At 40.8% G+C, this 12,564-nt stretch overlaps 1 protein-coding gene across 15 annotated transcripts in view; it reads right to left on the bottom strand.

Annotated features, from left to right (window-relative positions):
- otofa (otoferlin a) overlaps positions 1-12,564 on the bottom strand; it is an 80,179-nt gene that overhangs the window by 53,281 nt on the left and 14,334 nt on the right. For all 15 annotated transcript variants that reach the window (XR_011103940.1, XM_068724561.1, XM_068724568.1 and 12 more), the window contains exons 3-4: positions 7,984-8,072; positions 1,346-1,445 (exon numbers count right to left, since the gene is read on the bottom strand). Coding sequence is in view for 14 of the 15 variants with exons in the window: in XM_068724561.1 (XP_068580662.1) it covers positions 1,346-1,445; positions 7,984-8,072 (189 nt within the window). In the remaining variant the exon portion in view is untranslated. The remainder of the gene's footprint in view (positions 1-1,345; positions 1,446-7,983; positions 8,073-12,564) is intronic.

Genomic DNA, 12,564 nt, shown 5'->3' with positions numbered 1-12,564 from the left:
CACAAAGTATGTATTGATGGCAACACATCACCTGTCGACTTCTTAAGTCTTTAAAAAATGTACGGTTCAGGCGGATACATTGGTCTCTAGCGGTTGGTTGGCAAAAATCGAATCACCAAACCCCCAAACCCCCCCCACTAACCTTAAAGCTCAGCCTTTGCTTATCAATAACGATTCATCTCTTCGTCATAGTATTTTGCTGTGGGATTTCAGACTGACAGTGAGTGTTAGTTTCCTCCAGGCCAGAAATATCGGTGACACTGGAGTTTGTCTTTGATGTCTTCTGGGAAGTCGTGTTTGAACAAATATTATCCTCCTGACAACGACTGCATCTTTATTATGGAGCGACCAATTTATTCTACTGACAAAGACAGACGAGGGGCTCTCCTTCCCCTTTCTCTCTCCGTGTCTCTCTCTCTCTTTCTTACGTCCTCTCAAGACTGTCCCTGTAGTCCACGAGGAGTAGATTGCAAAATGCTCCGAGTAGTACGAGCATATTGTCACTATAGCAACCACACCAGTGCGGCTGTAGGTAAAAGTGTTGTCTCTCAGGTTATGCTGGATTTAATTTCTTCCTACAGGGACGTAAGTACTAAAATTCACTTGTGTGTGTGTGTGTGTGTGTGTGTGTGTGTGTGTGTGTGTGTGTGTGTGTAAGCCCTAAAGCACGTCCATGCTGTGCGTTAGAAACATCACATCAGCACTGCCAGCTCCATTAACACAATTCTGCACCCCGGGGTGCTTTAAAACCTCAAATCATCCTCACGCTCATCGTCACCACTGAGCTGCTCCCAGTTCAGCTGTTCTAAACACAATATGTTCTAATCGATAGAGAATATCTGGATTAGAGTTAATGGCAAGAGTCCTATTGTGCTCATGTTGCTCAGATCCTTGATGATGATGAAGAGCAGATCTTAGACGCCGACGTCTTTATAGGCAAGATTTATTCCTCCATTTAATCTTCCCCTAATTGCTTGGAAATACATTTTGTTGACGAATAACATTTCATTTATATTTTACTATGCGATCATAGTGTCATTTTACTAATATAAACTGTTTGATTTCAGCATTTTTGGACTATAATTTTCCCCTTTAATTATATCTTTAATGATATTAAATATATTTTGTATCAGCTCTATATTGAAGCTATACAACTACAACATTTAAAGCCCAAATTCCATATTTTTTTTATGGATGGCCCATATTTGAGTATTCTAGATTTCCACAAATCTCATCCCAACATGTAAATGGTGTTTTCTCCTCATTTTGGATGTCCTGGCAACACACCAGCTCTAAACCTGCATTAACTGATTATTTTTTTGGCCACTGATGCGACAACCTTCACCTTTATTGAAGTGTTGTTGTCGTCGATGAGGGTGTCGGTCAGCTCTAGGTGTCCCTCCTCAGCCACCTTCTGAAGAACCATACAGAAAGTCCCCACCAGTCTGCAGGGAAACACCAGAAGAGAGCAGAAATAAATCTGTGGGATCAATACAAGGCATCACATCAATTCAAGGTCCTTTGCTTTAACCTCTGCTGCCCATCTGTTTCCCTCTGTGTGGGTCTACATTCGTTACTGTTACTTGTTCAGTTACACTCATAAAATACTGACAAATAGTACTTTTTTTGTATTCACCAAAAGCATCTGCTCAGTGTCATAGTGTGCAGCTAAGTGTGTGTCGGTACACACAGTCATGAACAGACTGCAGTGTGGTGGGCGGTGATGGATATGGGTTTTGACTGTCATTGAGAAAACGCCATACTGCATCAGCCTACTACAGTATGTCAGTCCTCAAAGCATTTTAAAGAAAGTAGGCAGCAGCTCGAATAGACACACACACACACACACACACACACACACACACACACACACACACACACACACACACACACAGTCAATCAGTCTTCCTGAATGCAAACATAACTTGTGTGTTTGATTAGGAGAAAACTCATCTGAAACATACGATCACATATTGACACATATTGATAGAAACTCGCTGCAGTGTGGACGTCTTTGATACCGTGAAGGTTGCCAATACTACTTCTGCCGCTGAGAATCTAATCTACTCCGTAGCTTTAGCTGTTTTCGTTTGACTGGTTTGGCGTGTTGCTCCGTATGGCTGCCTCCACACTGTGCTCAATGACCTGCCTGTATAAAACCACGGGAAGCCGCACCCAGCTCAGACTAACTGATTGTAAACTACCTCCCACACAAAGTGGCATTCCGTGCCATTTCCTTATAACATACAATAAGCACCGTTAAGAACACATTTGGTGTGACAATTAGCAAAACTGTTATTGTGTCCAATTATCTTGATCTGGTATCACGTTTGAGTAAATGCTAAAACATATACTGTATTCAAGAAGCTTCTATTTTGCGACTCAATTCTTCAAGCAGTTCAGACTCCAAAGCTTTCAACACATTTCAACACCAGGCAGCAATTCATCAGCCAATTAATCTCGCATTGATGCCCCCAAGGACAAGTAAACAAATGGATAAAGACTTGCACACCATTCATTCACCCAGCACACTGAATGAAAATGTTATCCCATGCTTTTATTTTATAAAGTTGCCATTTAATGAGAAGAAGAAGTTCTCTCTCTTCGTTTGCTTTATTTTTAAAGCCGAAGGCTACAGAGAGCTCAGATTTAAGTGCGGCACATTGTGCAATTAACTGTAACCTCATGACTGAATTTCATCTTGGAGGAGCTGTAATGATCAGTTTGGGGATTATCAAATAATGTTCTTATCACCATCAAATCGTAATCATGATAACTTTTGCTGAATGCTACATATAAGATCATTAGACATAGGGTTCATTTCAACGCTGCCCGAGGATCCGTCACAGAACATAACAGTGGGAAGAAACCTGGTACAGTCCCCATTCAGCTCGCCAATTAGAGCTGGTGAATAATTTAATGAGTTTCCCCCCAAAACAGCGTGTTGTCCGGAGAGCAATCAGCCACACACACAAAAAAAACATGCAGCCCGTACTCAGCCACAGCCCTGTGTTATTTCTACTGTGCCTTAATGGTCACCCACATACACACACATGCACTGAAAATCCAGCTGTGTTTTTAATTTCAATCTATAAATGACAGGACAGGATAATACATATCAAATACTTGAATAAAATGGAGCAACAGGGCAGTCATTGGAAATAGCAGACGCCACAATTACCAGGCTGGATGAGTCCACAGAGAGTAATATCATAAAACGAGAGCATACAATCAATAGCTTACCACTTGGCATGCTCTCACACACACACACACACACACACACACACACACACACACACACACACACACACACACACACACACACACACACACACACACAGAAGAAATCTGCAGGGATGGCTGCTAATGATGTGAGATTCCCAACAGTCAGACGAGAGTGAATGAGTAGAGGAAACACAAACATAGAATGTACACAAACACACCTCAATACATAAAACCATATTCCATAAACCATATTATTGAATTTAGAACCAAAGAAAAATAACAAAGGGCAGAAGTTCATTATCAGTGAGCAAATACCAAGCACACCGTTTATCACCTGCTATTATTCTACCCCCCCCTTCCCTACATAAACTGTACGGAAAGGATTTGCTCAATTACTCTATACGCCTGCAACATTTTGGGGATTAATTTCTCCTCAAGACATATGTGTGTTTTTTCCTGGGATGCCCGTCTGCTCAGTGGCTAGCTCTGTTTGCCTAATCAGGATCCTGTGTGAGGTTAGAAGGTCATGAGTTGCATCCATTCTAAAGGCAGCGGTCTTCACAGCACTGCTCTGATAATTGAAATTTGTTGATTGGATGAAATTCCCACGAGAGCTTTCATCTCCGTCTGAGGCGTCGGCTCCCTCGGTACAGCAGGCGCCTCGCTGAACGAACACTGTAAGTTTGAGTCGCTGTATTCTTGAAGCTGTCAGCAATAACACACAGATTTAGTGTCCGGAGATGTTGCCAGATCTGACATCCATTTTCTTCAGTAAACGCATTTTACACGTCTTTACCTCCATCTCTGCACTCGCCTATACTTTGTCATTCCTCTGGAGTTGGTGGCGATGAATTTAACTCACAGCTGAAAGTGAGGCTACATCTGTCAACAGCGCCTCAGAACTTAATAACGAGGTAAATTTAGAATTCCACAATTTGACTTCACTTTTGAATCTCGGTTATGAAAAAAAAGAAAGAGCGTATGCGCTTCCCTTAAGGCGCTGGCAGAGGCTTTCTCTGTGAAGGTGCGTGACTGCCAGGCTTACCACTGAATCACTCCGCGCTCAACTTTTCAGGCTTGACGTGACTCAAGAGAGTCTGTTAGGATATTAATGGTTTTCTGCAGTCAACTTTTTCTGTGAAGAGGAGCAGAAACTACTGCACCTCTGAGCAACATCACTAACAATACCAGAATACTTATTCCTACCCCAGACAGTGGTGATCAATACGTCCAGCGATTGGTCGGTCATTTCCTTTCCGCAATTGTAGCGTGTGTGTGTGTGTGTGTGTGTGTGTGTGTGTGTGTGTGCTGAATAATTGAACTGAGCAGGGCCTATCATGTTCTGGCTCACTTTTTAGCACTTCAAAGGGTGGCATTCATTATTGATCGAGGTTTTGCAAACAATTTACTTTCATCCGCTTTATAATTCAGAGCTCCCTTCCCTTTCAATTTGTACAAATTTTTTTTCTTTGTGCGCCTCAAGGTTCTCCTGAAAATTGAGGCGTGACTGTGAGAAAATCTCGGGTTCAGGTGAACTTGAGCGGAGGTGAGCACAGCTTTGAAATGTAAAATATTTTTTTGCAAATCAAATGGAGTTGTCGCACTAATCCACCACTATTGATTCACCTGGACGCCAACTACAGTCCAATCTTTCACACAGACACCATTTTAATAGACAAACTAAATAAAAAGCTATTAAGACTTGTTTTTTTTGCTAGTCAGCGTCCATCTTGCCAATCTGGGTGTGATAAAAAGCAGCAACATTGCCCTTGTTTGTTGTCGTTGCTACAAGCAGAGTGTTGCTCCAGCCACAACAGCCGTGTTACCGGACAAATTAAACATAAGAAATAAACGGGTAAACACATCATGACCCACATGTGGTTTATTTAAATGTCATTCTGTAGAAAGTGAGACTAAAAGAAGGAGGAAATAATGCGGCTGTTTGGGTTTTTTTTTAAGACATACAGCAAATGTCCATAAATATACTAAAGTATTTATATGAACCAGTGCCTGATGATGTATTAATACTATTAGGGCTAAGTGATGATGGTATATGTACTTTTAAAGATGATGTAGTCAAGTTTATGGAAAATGAATTGAGAAATAACTGGACAGGAATATCTGTTTTGGCAAATGCAAATACAAAATTTAAAAAAAAGGTATAAATCCACAGCGTTCATTCCAATGCTTAAGGCATGAGAAAAACATGTTTATGTTTTTCAGCTTGCATTTTAAGACCAAGCGATAAATTGTTGAGCCTCAGCATGGACAATACTTTTGAAGCCAGGAAACACCGGTTGCCAGGCTACGACTCTATTTCCTGTGGCTATTGCTAAATAAAAACCATAGTGATAAACAGAAACAATATAATAAATTACATGATTTATTGCTGAGATCAGGGGAAGAAAAAGACAGGGGAAGAGTAATTTGATCAAAGATCATCTATTTGAATTGTGCAAGATAATACAGAGAAAATGTCAATAAGTCTAACATATTGACTCTCAAAACTAAAAAAGAAAGTAGTTCAAAAGTGTTGCCATTTCCCATATTTTTCAAAGGAGAATACAGACCTTGTACAACATTTCAAAAACTGTTCATTACACAATTTAAAATAAAAATAAATTGTTGATGAGTTGCATCGATGCATCAGATTGAAGCCCTTGAATATACAATCATATAAGTGCTCAGAGTGCTCCACGGCATGCAGAATATAAAAGCATATCTTTCTGCCACAGGGGAAAACCAATCATAAAACAAGGTCCGTATGCCTCGACAGCACAGAGACCATCCCGCATCATCGCTTTCTCTATTTGTTGTGGTAATGTGATCGCGAGCACGACCGCAGAGTGTGACACACTGGCCTTACAGTGTGTTGGTGCAGACAGTGATGAAGCAGATCAGTTACCCTGGTAATGATGCTGCGTGTGGACATATGGAGCAGGTGTGAGAACAACACAAGCTATGACTCATCTTGAATTATTTAGCCACTTCAATGAGTGCCGGGTTGTGTGTGTGTGTGTGTGTGTGTGTGTGTGTGGGTAAGGCTCTTTGAATGCAACTTTACTTGTTTATGTGCACACGTTTGCTTTAGCATATATTTTGCTTGTGTACCTGCATGTGCATTGAGATTGTGCCGTTATCAAGCAGCCGTTAACTTTACAGTTAAAAAGCAAGTTTTGCAGGTGTTTGATCATAAATAAAAGTATTGGACAAATTGAGATTTTTGACCTGAAGAAAGATGAGAGTTAAAAGGACATGAATGCATGTAGCAACTTCCATGACAATCCATCCAATAGTCGTCGAGATATTTCACTAAAGACCCCAAATGCTGGCCAGATTTGGCAGGGTTTATCCTCTGGGGACCATGCATATCGTTGCAAAAATATTTGGCCAATCCATATATTACAGACATTTCACAGGATAAGTGAAATCCTGTGATATTCAGTCTGATAATCAGACTGAAATGGCAATTCAGTCTGATTATCAGACTACTTGAGTTGGACATTCTGAGCTATCCTCCACTTTCTGACCCTCTTTGAATTGTTATGTGTGGCTGTCCCGTTTCTGTTTTCCTCTTCCACACAATGGTAACCAGACAGAATTTATGGTGACAGTTAAAGAGTTGCCGTGACGTAGAACTGATACAACATCTGTCTGCACACCTGTCACAGCTTTTAGCTCCGAGAAACACGTGAAACACATTGATAAACGCGTCTCCACCTACACACATTAACACACAACTACGTTCACACATGGCTGACAAGATAAGGTCACACGGATAGAATCTAAAGGTCGTGGTGCACACGCACTGAGTACATGTCCACCCACAAACACACGGAGACAACCGTGCAAAGTTTTAACGACTGTGCGGGCGACATAATTTGTCCTCAGTCTGGACACATCAACCAGTGAGCCAGTTAGTTAGACGCAGCAGCTGTAGTGATCTGATTGGATTTGTTACGGACACAAGATATGGACAGACTTCCTGGCACAACCAGCCTACGTCTTATCAGATCTGGAAACACCAGAGAGAAACGCGCTTCAAGGGAAACTAAGACGTAGAAAGAAAAAAAAAAAAAAGAGGAATGAGGAGGAGCAAAATGAGTTAATTATCCAGTTTCAACCATCGACTCGGCACAAATGATTTCTTTGGAGTAATTGGAGTGCTTGGCAGATCCTTCGGGTTTGAGTATCATTGCGTCGCTCAAACACCCTTTGGTCGTTAAAGTAACAACAGTAAATAACGGAAGAACTGGAATACCTTCTCCTCAGCTTTGGATTTGGGATTTTTTTTTGGAACAATGACAGCAAAATGTGTCTAAATTGCAAATATCTAATTAACCAGTATGAGCAGTTATTCATGTTTGATACCAGTGTATCAAAAACATAAAACGACCATGTGACAATTTGCACTAAAACACCCCGTGTGTGTTTTAGTGAGTGTAAAGTGACAAATAGGCCCATTAGTGAAAATCTAATGCAGTTTCATTCCCTCCTGACGTGAAACTCATTCATGGCCAGCTCTGTGGTTTGCAGTCTGTTACACAAACAAGTGGGTCAATTTAGAGCAAGCTCTCTGGGAATACGAGCTCATTCTCCGTCATCCTGGAAACTCGCACCGCGTGTCGGTCTGAGTTGACCACAGGCTGTGACAGGAGGACGGAACGGGCACCGGGGCCACAAACCGTTTACTCTGAACTGCTGTTTGGTCTGAGACGTGTGTTTAAGGAGTAGCTGTGGGCAGCAGTGCAACCTTACCTGTTGGAAAAGACTTTGCTGTAATTGGACACTTGGATCTCCAGCATCTCGTTTCCATCCAGCCTGCTGGCAATGGGCCACCGGAATACCTGGGAAAGAAACGATAGACTTTGAATCTGTCAATTATTGTTTTAATTCAAAGTCTTGTTTTGTCCAACCAACAGTGAAGTTAAGTAACTGTGTCTCAGCCGGTGCCTGTAGTCAGGCTGCGTCCAAAATCAAACCTAATTCACTATAAAGCACACAATATTTACCAACTGCCATTTGCAAATTGTCCAAGTGTCCAAATTCTTCCAAATGAATTCATTGTACCCTCAATGGAACCGAGTCCATGACAATTAAGCCACTTTCTGCTTACAATTCTGCAATGCAATGCTGCATATCTAAAAGAGGAGAATAACCGTTGTTCTACTCATGTGTACAGGTTGTAAAGCCCTCTGAGGCAAATGTGTAAGTTGTGATTTTGGGCGATACAAAAATAAATTCAATTGAATTGAACGTAACACCATTCAGCAGTGATGATGCAAAATGATGCTGATTAGTAAGTATCCGAAATCTCCAACTACCGCTCACTATGGAGTATACTACTTCGGCGGTGTTGCAGCTGAGATGAGTCTGTCCCTTAACTTTGATCAATCCATCTCAAAAAGCCATTTTAAAAGTTAAAGCTCCTTAAGTGTAAGTTTAAAGGTAATACAGGATCACATTCAAATTTGGAGTTTAAGATTCTGGTGCAACAGAATTAAATTCAATTTAAAAACTGGCCTTTATAGTGAGGCTTGCATTTAACCTTTCATCATTTAAGATAGTTCTAAAGTTTGGTGCAACATGAGGTTTGAAAGTTAGAACCTTGTTGGTACAAGGTCCACAAACAGGGTCCACAAACAGGTCCCATGTGCTTCATGTCAGCATACACATGTTCCTCTGAAGTGTCCTTGAGTTTAAAAGAATCCCTTCCAGCTACAGAAGGGCTCTTCTTGTGGGAATAAAATGTTTTATTTATCACCGTAAACATCTCCCGGCTCTATAGCACCGACTGAGAATATTGATTAGCTTTTTTGCTTTAAAGGTAATACAGGAAAGAAACAAAAAGCAGCCACCACGCACAACGGTGTGCTATTGAATGTCTCGACTATGTCTTGGATATCCTTGAGAAAAAGTTGTGAGACATGTCGAAACAGCTTTGAAGGATAAACCCTTCTTTCATATAAATTAGAGTCAGACGTTAGCGTTTAAATAGCTTTCAGGTGGCTCATTTCAAGTATCTTTACAAGACTTTGTTTCAAATTCTTTTCAGCACAAATCTCTAATGTATTTGCTAATGGGCTTTGTCGGGCAGATCGGACACTCAGGAATGTACTTTCCTTGTTTTTCCACACCAGAAAGCACACAGTACATCATGTATAAGTCATTTATAATTTAAAAAAAAAAGTACCTTCTCCATAAAGGGTGACCACACTACTCAAAGCTAATAGAACAAGTACAAACACAACTTTAAAGACACAGGATTTGACAGCCTGAACTCATCACACAGGTTGTTGTTTTTTGTCTAGATGAGTGACCAATAGGATTCATCTTGAAGATTTTAGGCTTTAAAATGGATCCTGTGGGATTAAATGACTGTGATGTAACTCACCCAAGCTTTGTGAGTGAATTGTAAATCTAATTTAAGCCCAACTTTTCCCGTAAGTATTACTGAAACTGTATTATCTAATAATGTCATCAACTTTGTCTGCATCATCAGCAGATAAAAACTGTATATTAATGGTATGGTGGATATTAAAACGACACAAATCACGTATGCTTGTATTGACATTGTCTTCTACTGTGCTGTATTGTTGGAGGTAATTGTCTGTATGCTATTTTACTTTCATCCCAAACTGTTTGAGAATAATTTATATACTAAATTACAATTTCAATATTTCTGGAAATGGTCCACAGTTAAAGAAAACTAAAAACACACATATACAACCCTCTTAAATGTCTAATTAAAGCTCAAATTATCATGGAAATATATCCAGAACTCCCTGGAAGACAGAATTATTCATGCGCCATGAATCAGTTTAATTAAGATAGATATTTTAAAATGACTTCCCTTGGACTATAATTTGGGTATATAAAATTCTGAAATATCAAGTAGTTAAAATCAATGAGAAAAGTATGTGATAGATGTCCTAGAAGCACCGAAGTCCCACTACAGCCATTAACATCTCTCATGGGTTGATTAACTATGACAAGGTAGCTCAATGAAGTACAGAACAACAACATGTATTAATAAGGGGAGACTCTAGATGCATCATCTTCAGTAGAATCACCCCCGAGCCTTCTTATCTGTACTTTAATATCTTGGGTAAGAGGCTGTATGAGGGCAGGAGAGTTGCACAGGTGATTTAAAACTCATTCCCCCCCCCCTGCTGATGTTGGCTTCTCATTCGGGAGAACACCGCGTGCTATCAGGCAAGCGATCCATCAGGATTGTCCCATTACCAAATCCTGGGGTTCCCACCTGCTACTGGTGGACCTGCCTTCAAGGATCTATGGGCTCGTGTGTTTGCACGTGCGCACCGCATTGAACCAGAACTCTGAGCTCTCTGCCCCGAGGCCCGGCAGTCTCTGCTCTCTCTTCTCAAGCTTAAGCCGGGCATGACCAGCGCTCCTTGCCTCTTTCTTAGCTGCGTGTCACTGGCAACATTCAGCCTGCAAACACCATCGGAGTGACGGCCGATTGCTGCGATTATGGCAAACACAGCCGCGCCACATCTCATTTAGAGCTAAATCTCCTCCAATGTGTTTGAATAGTCGAGAGAGGGAAGAGTAAGAGGCCCCAGCGTGGTTTTAATGCACGGATGACAGCCCACACTGCTAGTGGAGCAAATGATGCCTAATATGCATACCAGAGGATAACACAGCAGCTAAAATGATACATACAAACACGACTGCAAACGCTGCTATGTTTCCTTTATCCAACACCGGTGACTCAGGTGAAGCCACATTCATTTCCCCAGAGGAAGAAAAGCACTCCCTTTAATCATCTCTGTGGTACATTTATGTGTCGGTGCAGGTACACACTTCCACTTTTACGACACACACACACACACACACACACAAACACAGGCGGACAAACGTCAAGCTTTGCTCGTCTTCATGCTCTGCTGGCAAGACTACTTATCTCTGAAATATGCAGGAATCCACAACGTGAAGAAGTGAGTCGTTTCTGTTGCCTAATGTCTTCACAGCCACCATGACGGACCAGAGTGCTTGAACTGGTTTGAATACCGTCACAGTGCGGAAAAATGAAGCGAGAGCGGAGGATCCATTAAGGTGAGAAAGGTTTGGCGGGCTTCAGCTGTGCACACGTTTTAAACAATCAAATGGAGTTTGGCTGCAGTGCTACAAACATCAAAACACAATACTCAATATTGACTCCTGCATTTTTAAAACGATGCAATTTTTCCTCAGAAGAAAGCAATTTCAGATGCAACATTAAGCTGCAGGATATACACATTTGTCAAGCTAAGAAGTTCTCCAATACGCTTATGTTGTCTTGCTTTCTGAAATAGAGTTATGTAAAAGCCAAGTTTAAAGATTTAAAAACCTCAAACTGTTTTGTTACTCAGAAGAGAGAAATCAGTATTGTTCCCTGGTAGAGACGCACACCCACCCAAAATGTTCTTTTCTCAGCTCTATTTCATTATTTGACAGGTACAATAGGCATGAATATGTGATGGCACTAGTTTAGCCAAACGTCTAATTTTAACCTGCTGAGCAACATTGCAATGCTATTCCAGCCTGCTAAATGGACGCAGGCACTTGGTATGAAACACGGCGAATTAAATTTATGGACCGTCATTTGATTCATTGTCGCCATGATTACCCCAATAAAAACCTTTATGGGATAGCTACAGTCAGCTGACAATACATGAGACTAAAACGCTGACAAATGAACTTTTTTACAAGGTGGACTGATAAAGATCTCAGAGATGGTTTTATTGAATACAACTATTTTGTGTCTAATATATTATTTAATGAGTTTAGTAATGCATTTAGCTATACAATGCAGCTTTCTCTTAATATTTTATGGCAAAATTAAACAATTTTCTCCTTTTGTGAGGGAGTTACATAACCTCGAGTTGTACATTCTGTGGCGGAGGACAGCAAAAAAGTATAATTTAATATTTTACTGTTACCATTGTCTGAATTCCCGGTTGGACTCACCTAATTTTACCGCCCTGTTGTCGTCCAGTAAAATGATATCTGGTTCGCCGTCTATTGTCTGCCTGATTCCATGTGAATGGAAGCATTGGGCTACAGATAACAGTGTTTATAGCTGATGAAGCATGTCATATCAGAGTGGTGCAAATGTAACAAAGTCAGTAGTCGCTGCAGTCCAGCAATAAAGCAAAAACTATTTAGAGACTTTATTCCATTTCTTGCGTTTTATATAAATTAAATATTTATGAGATAAAAAAACAGCGTGTTCTTATTCATAATGAAAAGCATGTCGACACAGATATTCATATTCATGTACTCGCCAGAAGGAAATCTGTTATTTCATCCACCTGAGGCTAGCCATACCGCCCC

The sequence above is a fragment of the Cebidichthys violaceus genome, unplaced genomic scaffold (genome assembly GCF_023349555.1).
Source record: "Cebidichthys violaceus isolate CVI_PGR_0920_01 unplaced genomic scaffold, fCebVio1.0.p SCAF_31, whole genome shotgun sequence".
NCBI lineage: Eukaryota > Metazoa > Chordata > Actinopteri > Perciformes > Stichaeidae > Cebidichthys > Cebidichthys violaceus.
This window is presented reverse-complemented; position numbering and strand designations above follow the sequence as displayed.